Genomic DNA, 15,858 nt, shown 5'->3' with positions numbered 1-15,858 from the left:
TACTGCACTTTTGGATGCAGTCGACAAGCTATTGTGCAGTTGTCGTACGCTGCAACATGGAGCCAGCCGGCGGCAGCGCCAGCACCTAACCCCTCGAACGGCAGTCGGGAATTAACTGTCTTCAAGTTCGTGTGTGCAAGTACCGTGCAGTGAACAATTTTTTAGATTCCTGACGCCGTTGAGTTGGATATTATTAAAGTTTAAACCTAAACCTCCAGATTTGCTTTCATTTACATTTTTTAAAGTGTCCCATGCCATATGTACAATGCGGAAAATATCTTGTAGAATTGATTGATGTATTCATAATTTATTTGTTTATCTAGTTATCGTCTGAATATGCAGCCCTAAACATTGACACTTTTTGTGAAGTATAAAAACTTCATTTGACAGAGAAAATGTGCTAGATAACATTTTTTTTCAGAAACTAATTAAGGTGCGCGTAATGCTTTGTTTAGTGCCGGCGATCAAACACTGCCTAACATATGCCTCGATGCCGGTGCTCATCAGCGTAATAATCAGTATAAAAGTGTTGGCCTTGGTCTTAATTTGATTTAGAGTTTAAATTATTCCTAAATAATTACACGATTGATAATAACAAGAAAATTCTTATGAAATCAATACGACAACTTGACTGAACTGTCTAACCCATTGTCCCAGCAGTCTTTTCACTTATGCAAGAGGTTTTGTTTCCTCTTCATTTGTATTGTAGTCCAATAAAATATCCTATCATATCCCAGATATTAGATAAAATCTTGAAGTAGATCAGGTAATTAAAACTGGGGCAAAAAATTTTCTCCGCCGGAAATTTGATTCGCGTTTTAGCACCAGTTGAAAAAATTAGCAAACAATCCTCAACTCGTGCTGTGATCAAGAGTGATCAAAATTTGAATGTCAGCACTAAAATTTTACCTCACTTCAATCATTAAGGTGGTATTGAACATAGTTTTCCCGTTCCACGTGTGTTACCTTGTCCCTTGTTCACACGATGATTAAATGACTAATTGAATGTACAGTAATTGCCGTGCTAAATTAAAAAGACTCCTGAAAGTTTTTATTTTTGGACCCCTCGTGAGAAATCATGAGGGGTGTTCTAGAGCTTCTCTGCTCGCGCTGAACAACCTCATTTGATGTCATAATTCTTTTAGTTCTAGCATTCTCCTCACTTTTGTTATAATTCTTTTAATTTTAGCATATGTTAAGAACAAATTATGAGTAGATGCGTGTAAATTAAGACTCGAAATTTACTTGATGAGTTGTGATTGATGAACTCACGATCTCTCGTTTCCCGCGCTATTCTTACCTCTCGGGGCTCTTGTTATCCACTCTCATTGCATCATATTTACCGTTCGTATATTGTATTTCCTTCATCATATTTACCATTCGTTTTCTCCGTTTAATGTGTCATATTCACCTAATGTTTAATAGTCGCGTTATTTGGGGAACAACGAAGACATAGTTTTCCTTTGATGTGATAGAAGAATACATCTGCTGGAATAGATTATTGGGCGTCAGCAACATACTTATTGTGAGCAAGCATCCGTCATAAGTGAGCACTTCTGAATTGTTACCGTTTGAAAGAAAGAACATTAAATAAATATAGAAGAAATTAAAGAAATATTTAGTTCAGCTTTAAATCTGATCTCATTGTGAAATTAGTTATTGTCAGAAAACTTAGGCCGCCTCTTATAATCTAATTGGACCGGTTAGTCGGCGTTCATTGTTAAGCCTAAGTTCGTCCTGTATTTGGGGTAGGATTTACGTTCTGTTAGGCGCCCATTAAAGGGCGTGTAGATCGCAGCACTTTTAGGACATTAGTGCTTGGCAACAGGGGGTTACTTATTTCCCCTCTTCTGGGGATAATATGAATTTTTTTCTTAGGCTACGTGGGGGATATAGTGTAGTAATTTATAGAACGTTTGTGAAAAGGGTATGTATATCTTACTTATTTTGGTATGTAAAATTGGTTTAAAACATAAATTGGGGAACGACTGTTCATCAAGCTGATTTGTTTTTCAGAGCTGTGTCCTTAGTAGTGACGTATCCAGAAGTATTGCTCTTTCCACGTTTGGAAAAAAGGATTTCTCAAAATCTTTGTGTTTATTGAGTGTGAAGTTCAGATAATATTATATTACTAGGACTTAACAGTCCCTGGATAAATTTAAATCGTAGTTGCTTCTAGAGGAAATGAAACTTTCTGATGCTGGCTCTGGCTAGCCTCTTCTCTCCCGAAACTCCTGAGCTGGAATAAAATGACCCGCGAACTCGACGAAGACCGTTACCGACACGACCGCAGAGCCAAGGTAATATATATTATTGGGTTAGCTTGCATGGCTATAAGCTAGGATAAGTTAGTGATATTAAAACCCTCTACCCCCTGACATGAGTAACCGGAGCAATGTTGTCACAAGCCTTAGTTCCCAAAAACATAACTCAGAACTCACTGCAGTGAGTGACAGAGAGCGCATTTTCTCGTCGACGATAACTTGAGGTCACGGACAGACGGCTGTCTCTTATACACATCTAGATGTGTATAAGAGACAGACCTACAATATACCATCCACATCACACAATGACCTGATACAATACCTACCAGCTACCTACAATATCTACCAGCTACCTACAATACCTACCATCCACATCACACAATGACTTGCTACAATACCAGCTTCTGACGTGCCTCCTTAATTTGCCTGCCTCTCGAGCGCTCAAGAGCCTCTTAAATAGCTGCCCCATGAGACCCTTACTGCAACTGGACCTGGTCTGTGATTTTCAAGTGTAGTTCAAGTGTAGGTTACGCATGGTTATTTTTTACCGCTATTATAAATATCCGATCCATCATTGACTTTGCCTTATTTAGTCAATCATGGCATTCAGTGACGTGAAAGGATTCTCTGATATATATCTTTACATATTGAAGTGCTGAGACACCTTAAATATATTTTCAATTAGTTCAAGCTCTACTACTTTTGTAGTAGAGCTTGACGCTGTATATGATCTTGAGGTTACTCTGCTCGGTAGAATGCGTTTTTCTTATTGACAAGTAGCTACCCAGCTGAAGTCGCATTTTTGAACGATTGTATAAAGGGCTTAGAAAATAATTGTCCTTTGCAAAAAATTATTAACGATTGTATGTGCTATCAGTTATTGAATTAGTGTTTTTAATTAGTTAGCTACCCTAACCCATCTCCCAGTGAAAATCTAAGAACTCGCCGAGAAAATTTTGTATACCCGTTGATATCTACGTGAATGGCTATGTATTGTAGATATCTGCGTTAGAATCCACGGAAATTTTCAATGAGTTTATTCAATCTTGGACTCATCTTGCATGATGTTTTAATTTGAATATATCTTAGAGTTTAGTAACTTAGCGCCATTATTTCAATGACCGACCAAATTTATTAAAAACATTTTTGAGACTCCATCAGACGTTCAACCAACATTAGGCTTCTGCGAAGGGTATACTTTCTGAGATGCTTGTATACAATATATATTGCACTCATAAATGTTTGTTGCACCTCAGCGTTGTGTTATGCCCCCGCAGGTAAAGTCCGGTATCAAATATCAAGGATGGACAACCTTCAAGCGGTGGTAGATGAATTTTTCAAGGGTTTTCTCTCAGCCTAAGCCACATGCACGGCAGCCAGAGCGCTAAAATGCTGCCGCCTGCTACTGCATGCATATTACGCCTAAGTATGCCATTAGGTTTTCCCTTGTATTATGCATAACAGGAATTATGAATTTTACATGCACAAATTTCTATTTATCTGTAGAAGATGTGCTCATAATCTAAGAAATCTTGTAATTTAAGGCTTCCTTTGTTCTTTCTTCTCATCGATGTATTGATCCTCGTCAAGTTTGCAGAGTATCACAATGTTAAGTGTAATTATGTACGGTATCTCTGCACTCTATAAACTTTATTTAAGGAGTAAAAAGCATTTTCTTATTAATAATTTGAAAATAAACTTCACGGTATGTACAGATAGTACTTCTTTTGGTAATAAGAAGTAAATAATCATAGTGATATTTTCCTCGCTAATAATCATTGAAACATACATTAGAACAAAACAAAAATTTAATGCGATATTTTTATTCAAGTTTTTTTTAATTTAAAAGGCAATATTTTATGCTATATGCGCTGCATGGGATGACTTCATCTGCATTCAGCACCGCTACAAATCCAGGTCCTGCATGAACTTAAATTTTGCAATCGGTGCCAGTCATTCGCTCAATAAATTTAAGACGTTGTAATGTATCTGTGTCTCTGCTTGAACGAAAGCTCAAGCCTTACAACGATGACTGCAAATGTTATCTCATCATCGTAATTACAAAGTGAACAAGTTTACGAATAATTTCTGGCCGTTTACGCGAGTTTAGACTGAAAAGTTGGAGACGGAAGCGCACACTCGGGCCGAGTGTGCGTTCCTCCTGCATGTGCATGATGTCGGCGGTCAATAATCCCTCACCATTTCTATAAGGAAAATGCGTGCAAAACATGGGAAATCCAATTTGTTCACGCACAACCACGGCAGGCGTGCACGACACGTGCGTGTACCATATACACGAGCGTACTGTACGCGCGGCTAAGAAGGCACTTAAATTCCGGAGTGTTTCATTCGTTAAAATGTGATGTTAATGCACGAATGTCGTCATCTACATATATTTATCGTGGATATAACCACGCTCTGGAGCAGCGTTTATATGTATTTTTTTGGTGATTTGAAGAATAAATGATGATATTACGGTACAACGTGGATCAGTCATTCGAGTTGAATGAATTTGAAATGTCTCTAAAAATTGATAGGATTAATGACCGCAACATTTTGTGCGGCGGCTGACCCAAAATCCTCTGCTTAATTCAGCTCGTGGGCTTCTTCTGTATGACAGCAACTGCAGCCCTTTAGGAACAGGCGCTGCAAGATGGCACTTGCCCTTTATGTGCCACCTCTTGCTGCAATTTTTTTTACACGACATGCCACATGACCATCAATTGGCACCACGTAGCACTATAATTGAAAATTCGTGTCGATGTCTATTGGTGCAAGTATAGCGTTGCCCTTTACACGTGACCTAGAGTTATATAATTCTGATTCCGGCATTTGCTCTAGTACTTATCACAAGGAAGATAAATCGGCGTTTTCAGCAAGAAAACGCGCAGTGCATTTCTTGAAAAATTCTCCCTCCAAATGGCTAGCACCGGCCATTCCAATTCGCGGCCCCGACATTCGTCTCCATCGAAGCCCCGATAAGTGAGTGATCACTCATGCGAGCAGCTGCAAGTTCTACGGACGTCGCAAATTCATCGGTGAAATTTCACTGTCCTTTTCTCGTGATCATTCAATTTGCAGCTCCGCCTTTGGTGGAGGCAAGTTACTGAAGAAGACCGCTCGTTGTGAGTGATGGGTGAAATCGCCAATCGGCGAGGCGTGCTATGAATCGTTAACTTGATTGACAATCAATAAAAGTTAATACTCAATTCTGTTGGTTCGGACAAACATCTAATGTGATCCAAATCGCGAAGATTCAAAGCCATTTTGTTCAATAAATTTTGTCCTATAGATCTGACAATTCGATTCCTATGACTAAAAATCGCGTCCCTATTTATTGTTATCTACCGAATAGCACCAGTAACCTTTTGGGAGTATCCTTAATACGGACGTCTCTTTTATCTCATAAAAAGCGCAGTCCAGCTATGCCGGGTGTCATGATGAAGTGGAATAGGAACCACAAACTGAAATCCGGCCTCTTCGCCGCTCGTTATTTCTTAGGCAGGAGCCATCGTTGGTCCGGCCGCTGAAGCACTCGCATGCTCCGCAACCAAAGCAATGCCGTGCATTGAAAATCTTCCACATCACGCACACTCTTGAGGTTTGCACATCACGCACATTCTTGAGGTTTGCACATCACGCACACTCTTGAGGTTTGCACATCACGCACACTCTTGAGGTTTGTCCATCACGCACACTATTGAGGTTTGCACATGACGCACACTATTGAGGTTTGCACATGACGCACACTATTGAGGTTTGCACATCACGCACACTCTTGAGGTTTGCACATCACGCACACTCTTGAGGTTTGCACATCACGCACACTTCACTGCAGTGAGTGACAGAGAGCGCATTTTCTCGTCGACGATAACTTGAGGTCACGGACAGACGGAAAGACGGACAGACAGACAGACGGACATGGCGAGCACAATAGTGCATTTTTTCCATAAATGAGAAAATGCGCTAAAAAGGGTACGATGCTAGTGAGCGCAAAATGACTTGCACTGATGGTTGCCGCCACGTACGACAACTTAAAAATATTCTCTGTTGCGTACAAACGTCCTCAGGTTGCTACACACTCAATAGTTTACGCATAATTATTAAGTTGAAAGTTATGTTCCCGGAACGCGGCGGTAGAGGGGTAAGGAATCTGTTGCCAAGACTCGGATAACGCCATGCTAAATTTTACCGGTAAGTCTTGAGAGAACAGGACCCTATATGTTGTGTTACCGAGCTTTTTTTAATTTATTAAAATTTAAGTTGTCCGATTAGGTGTACTATTTTGATATAGGATAACTGAGTTCGGTGAATCCACTAGATTTCGGTCGTGTACTATATTGATAAAGGAAAACTAAGTTCGGTGAATGCACTAGATTTCAGTCTGAGGAAAATGATATCTTGCTTGCCGCGACGGAAGAATCTATTTCAAACGCGTCTATCTCAACGTAACCTAACTACTGAGATTGAGATATCCCCGCTTGTAATGTTCAGTCATGATTCGCATTAGTATTTAGTGATGTGTAGTTCAAGCTATGCCACCTAGAATCACGATACAAATCTTGTTCAATTAAATTTAATGTTATAATGTTCAGCAGAAATTGTAACAATTGACAAATTTTTTATGATGTTCTTAATATGTTTAAAAAAGCAGGAAAGAAATAATATTGTCATAATACTTTCTTTCTTCAGATATCATTTGATCAATAAAATCAAAATGAACCAATCAAAATTTTTAAATCGTTACAATTTGATTCTCTGCTTAAAGTTTTCTGTTCATACGAGTATCTCTACCGATTGAAGATAATTTCTTTTCTCGAAAATTTAAGTGGCGCATCCACATAATATCACATTTGTGAATAAATGAATGAAATCATGTTATTCAGCGCTTCCATAGACACCTTGAGTATTACTTGGTTGTGCTACCACCTGCCTGCAGCCCTAGCGCCAACCCTTATTATAAGTCCAACTCCAGACTACACTCACTCCCCTGGCTACACCCCTAACGCTTCTCTCACACCAGCGTGCCGTCTCTCTGCGTCATCGTTCAAATTCGCACCTAACTGCATCCATAATGCAAAACGATATTTCAATTCCAACGTCAGCGAACACTCTATCCCCTGCCTGTACAACGTGTCCCTTTTACCGATGTCTTGTGTGTACCGACGTGTGTACCGACGTCTGCGCCAGCGTTCGAACTCGCACCTGCCTGAGTTCGAACTCGCACCTGCCTGAGTTCGAACTCGCACCTGCCTGAGTTCGAACTCGCACCTGCCTGAGTTCGAACTCGCACCTGCCTGCACTGCTGAGGGCAAAGTCGTCGCCTTGTAGCTGCCGTCAGCGGTCCTCGCTTCACCTGTTAAAGTGGATGTCTTGTAACTACCGCTGGGGCTGATGCTAGTGATAAAAGGCTAGTGGCTCATCTGATCCAATGCTTCACGACAATATATTCGTATTTCTTTCATATAATGATTTGATAATGTTTAAATTTGATTTGCATGCCGGATTTCCATTTTTCCATTTAATGTCTATTGCCGGATTTAATTGTCATGAAAAATACCGAAGTCTCGGATAGACATTCCTAACAGGAATTCAATTCAAGCGGACTTATTTACCAACGATAAAATACGTCAAATTTGCGTGGCGTGTTTATGGCGTAATTTTAGTTTACAATAATATTCACATGCCACGATATTCGATTGCTGCATCACACGCATGCCACAATACACACATAGCTCAATATACGCTGCGTATACGTACATGTGACAATATCGACGGTCCTCTCTAATTGCCACAATACCTACCTGCGATATCACATCACAATGACCTGCTACAATACCAACCAGCTACCTACAATACCTACCATCCACATCACACAATGACCTGATACAATACCTACCAGCTACCTACAATACCTACCATCCACATCACACAATTTTGCGTTCATGTTCACTGATACAAGTTGCGTTCATGTTCCCTAGTACAAATTGCGTTCATGTTCACTGCTGCAATTTTATGTCCAATTCGAGCAAAAGAATGTCGATGTCCAGCAATCCCCGATCAGGCAGCTTCCAGCAGCGGCGCAGATTGTAGGCCTTCCGAGTCCATTAGCGGGATTATTTCTCAGTTCAGGGACGCGAAACATGCTATTTTTTCAGTGGGAAAATAAGTATTTTCCGACTTCAAAGAAAGACATTTTCTTTTCCTGATAGCCTATACGCCGATCTACAGACTTTGTCGCTGACTTCTCAGTGATGATTTCAAGAGATATTTGGCGTATATAAAGATGTCTGGGATGATGATGAAGTGCTGACATCGTGATGCCTTGGTATCTGGCACAACTGCGAAATTGTGTTTTTGACCGGAATTAGCTATTCATTTAACTCAAACAAGTTAAGATACGAGTAACTGATGCTTTATCTGTGCGATCATCCAACTCAATTATTTGAGAATAATCATTAGTTTAAGAGCGACTGGAGCTGAAATAGCAATAGAGAATTTTATCTCGTAAATGGCGTCGACATTTCTTTGTCGTCATCTTGCAGCACGCGTCTGAAAATCAATGATGCGCGCCACGTACGTCGTAGGCATTACGAACTTTTATGAGGCGCAGTTTTATTTCATCTCTAAGTAATATTACATGAATAATTTAGGAGCACCGTATACCATACGACGAGACTCGGTATTGATGTTATACGTCAAGATATTACAAGAATATCAGCAATTTTAGGTCCTGTCCCCATCAGCGGTCGAGGTAATGTGAGGAGTAATTAACCGACGAGGAAGAAAATGAAAATTTAGCGGCCGTTCTTCTAATACATTTTAACCCGTTGAATGATGTTCGAATAATGCGGTAAAATGAATAAAGTTTTGTGACATCGCTTCCTGCCTCGCCCTCCAATTGCGCTACATATTAATCCTATAACCCACGATATAGCGAACCACAGGTCATCGCCATAAATGAAAACCTCAAGCACAGATATTTATTCGTTTGAATTGTGATTGACCGAGTGCCCTTAATATAATAATAATATGCGTTTAACAATTACTTTTTAACGACAACACTTCTAAAGAATCCAGTGTCTTCGATGTTATAATATGGATCCTTGGGCATGAATACAGAGACTTATGAACAATGAATTTCTAATTTTATTATCAATATTAAAAAAATTTTAAATTTTACTTTTAAAATTAAAAAAATTAAAATTTTTTCAAATTATTTATTCTGTCAATTGATACATGCATTGTCTCCAATTTTACACAAGTGTGCAAAATTTCAGATCGATCAGACAGGTAGAAGTGTGTCAAATATCGATTAAAAAAGATGTAGCAGACAAAATTATTTTTTTTTACTTTTTTAATATCAAAAATAAAATTTTTTAAATTTGCAAAATTATTTATTCTGTCAATTGATTCATGCATTGTCTCCAACTTTTCGCAAGTATACAAAATTTCAGATAGAGGTAGAAGTGTGTTAAATATTGATTGTAAGATTTGTAGCCGACAAACAATCAAACAACAAGAAGTGAAGTTAAAGAGAAGTGTTGTAAAAATAAATGCCGCTCTGGCCAAGAATATTCAATAGAATGCCGATGCTTCGTGGGGGAAAATTAACGAGTATCTTTTGATGTGGGCTGGTGTACGTTAATATGTGCTGGGCGCTAAGAACGCTTTAAACGCTGATTTCAATATATATCTGCCGAATTATGGTCTCTAAAAATATTTAAAGGCCTTAATTAATTTCATTCTCACGAGTAACTGATTAACATCATCAATAATATTTCATTATTAACACGTAACTGGTTAATATCATCACCAACTAGACTATATATATGGACTCGAAATACCTATCCACTCCCCCACACGCCGCCCTCCTCTCATATATTCGGCGTCATCAAATCATTTGCAACTCGCATGCCCCGCATTCCGCGCCGCTCCGCTTCGGCACGCACGACCAGCGCATGCATGTGGCCGCTTCCGGCCGCTTTGGCCGCTTCCGCTGGGACTTTCCTCTTAGCAAAAATCCGTCGAATCGTGCGTTTTTAATTCATGTCATCAAGCGATAAAATGGAGGATTATTTATAAGAGGAATCATATATGCATCATTTCGCACCTTATCCGTTATGTTACTTTTGATTTGATTTTAACTACGAAGATATCTAATGTATCCCTGTCCCGGCTTTTGTCTGCAGTACTACACTGTTCTTTTTTGCGTACCCCGATGCGATGAGACATTCCGCGTTGAGTTCAGTTCATTTCTATGTCTGTCCTAATATCGCGCGATCATTTATTCGTAATCCGCTGTGGTAAGTGGTAACTCCTGTAGTTATGATCTATAAAAAAATTCTTTCGCTCCAACTGTCAACTTAATCTGTCATTACTACCATTATTTGAATTAATTACAGCAAGACTGCATTGTTCGAAATGCTGAAGTATTTTTGGCATGTAAAACACTCTAAGTTTCCTCTTCATCAATAGAAATATAGTTGCCGGGGTTGAATAGAGTACGAGTACGTTAGAAAAAGAGTAAAAGTATACGTTAGAATACTACTCTGTTGAATGCTCGAGATGTTGCAAGGCTTACATTAAGTTCACTCAATATGCATTTTATTTAAAGAGCTTTCGTGCGAACAAGAGACTTCGCCCAGCGTTTTTTCAGCGAGCGTAATTGAATCAATGCTCTGAAAATCCGGCACGCTCGGATGCTAGTTTATTTAGAAGCTTTTTAAGCTCTATTTAATTAACTGGCAGCGAAAAGGGATTGTAGAACATGAACTTTATGTTTTGATCTGCGAGGATGATTTGTTTTAATAATGCGGGAAAGGGGAGGACTGTGGCGCACGATTGAGTAATAGAAAAAGACGTCCTTACGATATTGCAGCTACAGTATAATTTAGCTAAACTGATTAATTCAACATTGGACCTCTTTGCATTGGCAGAGGTAATCCCAAAAATTATCATCTGACAAATTTGAGTTCTTGAAACTAATTAACTAATTTGCGTTTAAGAACAAATTAATTTCAAAACGGTTCATAACTTATTTGTAGATGCATCGGCGTCTTAAACTAAATAACTTCTGTTGTCTTTAACCAATAAACAGCTTACAGTTATTGTTGACGGCTTGAAGGAAAATTTTTTAATTTCCGAACTGATAAAGCCCTCTTGTCTTTACGCTCATGGGATGCGTTTATAATGTGGGAATTCGAATCGCTATTAAGATCTCAGTGCGCGATATTGCCTACTTTATAAACGGAGAAAATGAGGCAATAAATGAGAACAAAACCAGGGAAATGTTTTGTGGTTCGAACGCGCCGTAAACTATTATTAAATGGAGGCTCTTTTCAAAATTAATTGTCAAGCAAGAATGTAAAAACAAAGAAAAGTTCCCCACGTTTTCACTGAAAATAAATTTGATTTTCTTGATATATATTATACTTCGTAAAATTACATAATTATCGGTACATTTGTGATTTAATTTATTATTATCTGTAAATTTGCGATTTAATACAAAATTTATTTATGTTATTGCGTTTTATCATATGAATGTATTTCATGATCGCGAAAGAGAAGTAAATAAGATAACCTCTTTCATTTTCAGCATCCAATCCGATCATCCCGGTACATGGAGTTGCAATCTCTGACGTAAATTTGAAGTACGGATGTCAAAATTTTTAATTATCAAAACCGAAATGCTATTTCACGATTCCCAAGCACACAACACAACCTACAGCCATCTTCCTGGTTGATCGCACTTATCTGTAGACTGTACCTTATACTTAAGTGATACTTAATAAATTTTATTGCTTATGTTATGATCATTGCTGTTAATCTTTAAGAATATGACAATTTATGCTACAGTCTACTATGTAAATCAGTCTGTCCAGGGGAAGGGACATCTCAGCTTCAACATATCAAAAACTAAAACATTTATAAGCTATCGTAGATCCGAAATCGAGCGTAGAAACAAATCACAATGACTCACGTATTGCGGCCCAGGTGTTGGCGGTAATAACTCTTTACGCTCCTCATCCGAACTTACGCGTCCACACTCCGGACCGCGGTCTGGTGGTGGGGAGGCATGGGGATAACGTATGAATCACACACTTTTAAAAGTTATTTGTTCACAATTAACGACTATATTTTTACAATACTTTCATTCATGAACGAGTATCTCAATATTCTCAGGTAATCTCATAAGTTTGAGATTCATTATTCATGGAAAACGTACTCAAACAAAAGACAATAATGTTTACGCAAAACACTCCCGGCGTCTGGAATTCAACCCGACCGCCGGGAACGCCCGCGTCGGTACGCCTCCTAAAGCCGACCTCTTCATGCCAGCCCCGGCCTCCTCCATTGAGCGAAGCCCAACTTCAACTTCGCATGCATTGACCACCTGCAGGAATTTATTTCCGAGTTCCAGTCGAAAAAACTCAGTTTTATGAGCAGTCCTATTGTTACGCTAGCAGGAATATTGCAGATAGTCCAGGCGGGTAGAGTAAAGTAAATTCGTAGTATGAAATGGAGTAGCTAACCTCATCAGATAGATTGGGATGGAATTATGGGTACTCGGTGGAATGCATGCGGGGTAAAGAACCACGACAGGTCGTAGTTAATTACGCTCGACATAGTGATTTTATGGATATCTAGTGATTGCTCAGACTATGTTCCGAGAACCAGACAATGCCTAGCCACATGAATTTAGGCTAAGACATGGATGCGAATGGAGACCATGCAGCCGGATTGCTTTTGCTATGCGAAAGCAAGCCTCCATTTCAGGCAAATATTTCCTTCTGATGAAATGCCCACAGGAACAATCAGAACTTGCGCGCTTGTCGGGCTGCAGCATGCAGGGACTTCGGTGACCACGGAACTCGAGCTTAGCAGCGTCTCTTGCACAACACTCGCGTTGAGCGACGTCTCTTGAGATGTGTATAAGAGACAGCTCTTGAGGTTTGCACATCACGCACACTCTTGAGGTTTGCACATCACGCACACTCTTGAGGTTTGCACATCACGCACACTCTTGAGGTTTGCACATCACGCACACTCTTGAGGTTTGCACATCACGTACACTCTTGAGGTTTGCAAATCTAACGCGTCACACTTCGTTGGCAAAATAGTGACTGCTTTCTTAGTTTTGTGTTCTTCATTGTTTGTTTGTCATGAAACTATACATCAACGCGACATTTCTTCTCGCTTCGAATCACCGACATGTGGAACAGCCTCCCCGATGACATCGTTGGCGCTCCAAGTATGTACGCGTTCAAGAACAGACTAGATAAAGCTATGGAAAAATATATGTTCAGATTTGAAATGCCTAGCACCATATCGAACCCGGTGGAAGTCTATATATAGTAGCTATTTCCAACTATCGTCAGTCCTGAAAAGATCCGGTCGAAGGATCTGTTTTTAGATATTCTGTGAACAAGTCACGAAAAGTACAAGAATCGGCGATAGGCCACATCAGGCCTACTCTTCAACGCCGACATCACTATGTTATGTTATACAAAAATGGAAGTTCAGGTCGATCGTTATTGACAGGATATTATTGTGCATTAATCTTTTACACCTTTTTTAAATGGTTCATTAATTGGCGTATATTTGACGCCATTTAGATGAGTGTCACTCTAGAGGAACGACCGCTTCATCTAGACGAGTTTCACTAAGTTTGTGATGAGTTATAGAAGCCAATAATAGTTCAACAACTGCAGCATATTTCCTCGAATTTGCAGAATATTTCCTCTTATATAGATGTGAGAGATTCATATTTTATTTGCTGTTATTTATTTCCAATGTGCGGTTATTCAGGTTTTCCTGCGCGTATGGGAAGTCGTAGTATAATTGACTGGGGAATTGACCCCAAGGCTCTCCCTCCCGAGGTTCACCTGCCGTGTGGGGAGTTTTCTTGCACTCACTCTGGGGAGACTTGTCCCCTGCTGCATGGGGACTGCATGGCGATCATATTGCCCTACCAATGCAATAAACTTATGGGTTCCCACTCACGGGGAAGCCCATATACAAGAGGGAGATCTATACAATGGGGAGCTTTTTATATTGGGGAACTACAAGGAGCAGCTTTGTGCATGGGGAAGGCTCCAATATGTCCAATGTTTAAAATATAAAAAACAACAAAATTAAAATTTGACTAATAAGTTAATAAAATTTGAACGTTAATAGCTTCCTAGTTTTTCATAAACAAAGAATATAGAGTGTTGCCGAATTTTAATTCTTTAACGACTCGTGTTGTGAGAAAATTAAAACAATAATGACAAGATCCTGAGCTTACACGGCTTACTCCTACAAGCCGTGAGGGAAACACAAGAGAAATACGGAAGCTCTGAGACGAGCACGAGAAACAGAAAACAAGGCAAAACAGTCGCAAAGATGCTTGGAAAATGTTTATGTATGGCAAGTCGAGACCATAGCAACTCTTTCGTTATTTCCCGATGGGAATTGGACGACAACGGCGAGCTGGGTTTCCGTCGCGCAGGCCCCCTCCCCATACGCGCGTTCCGGAGGATATCTTTTCTTCCACGGAAGCGAATTTCCTGCGAGTTTATCTTGCCATGGCAGTGTCGGTCGCCCGCCTGCTGCAATTTTAGATGTTCTGTCGCCTCGAGTTGCATGTTGTGTTAGGAATGTTGGGGCCTTGTTGCATATGTTGAGTGAAGAATGTTGAGGCCTTGTAGCATATGTTGAGTGAGTAATGTTGGGGTCTTTCAGCATATGTTGTGTGAGGAGGAATGTTGGGGCCTTGTAGCATATGTTGTGTGAGGAATGATTTTATGAGTTTGTTGACATAGTTCCATCACAATACTACATCACGAAGCTGCATCCTAAAGCTACACGCACTATATAACTACATACCACTTATTAACGTTATATTTGCCTTATATGCAAGTTATTTGCCTGCAGAATGTCTTGTGTGGCGTGGTTGCATGCTAAGCATCAATGCCCCTTGATAGTTGCTGTCTAATTAGCTAATTATTATGATTAGCTAATAAATATTACCCCTTGCTACTCTTAAGAGACACTAGAGCTACGACGTAGCTTACCTAAATCTTTTGTAAACCATTTGCATAAGGTGGTAAATATGGGCCTCGCAGGCACGCAATGGAAAATGACACATCGTTGTGGGCTGGAAATTGCCTCAATGAATTATTTAAACTTATGAAATATTTAAACTAATGAATTATTTAAACTGCTACAAATTTACCGCGATTGTCTGGCAAACATTATTTTTAGAAGCGCGCTCTCGTGATGAGAGAATACGTGCATGGAGTATGTTTGTTTGATCGCATTTGAGTGGCTGTTTTGATTTTTAACACTGCCGAGCTGGCGGTAATTTATTATGTACTAATTATGAGCTAAAGGAATAAACTTTCTGATGTAACTAATATAGAGGCATAGAATAATTTCGGAAATTAATCACAAGTGTGTGTATTCAATAGATAAGCTCATATAGGTCAGCGAGGATGAATTGCATTGCCGCGGCGTTTCTCTGAACTTTTTGGCTTGCAAGAGCAACTTGATGAAGTTTTCACCCCATGCATGTTGATTTCAAAGGTTCATTTCAAGGTTAATAATTTTT

General features: G+C 39.5%; 1 protein-coding gene across 1 annotated transcript in view; it reads left to right on the top strand.

The window, feature by feature from the left end:
• The first annotated feature begins 2,013 nt into the window (after window positions 1–2,013).
• Window positions 2,014–15,858, top strand: part of LOC108671608 (protein tincar) — a 74,674-nt gene continuing 60,829 nt past the window's right edge. The window contains exon 1 of the mRNA XM_018159176.2: window positions 2,014–2,300. Coding sequence (XP_018014665.2) covers window positions 2,250–2,300 — 51 coding nt within the window. The 5' untranslated portion in view covers window positions 2,014–2,249. The remainder of the gene's footprint in view (window positions 2,301–15,858) is intronic.

This window comes from Hyalella azteca, unplaced genomic scaffold, assembly GCF_000764305.2.
Source record: "Hyalella azteca isolate HAZT.00-mixed unplaced genomic scaffold, Hazt_2.0.2 contig17699, whole genome shotgun sequence".
NCBI classification, from domain to species: domain Eukaryota; kingdom Metazoa; phylum Arthropoda; class Malacostraca; order Amphipoda; family Hyalellidae; genus Hyalella; species Hyalella azteca.
The sequence above is the reverse complement of the archived record's forward strand: the minus strand, read 5'-3'. Positions and strand labels throughout refer to the sequence as shown.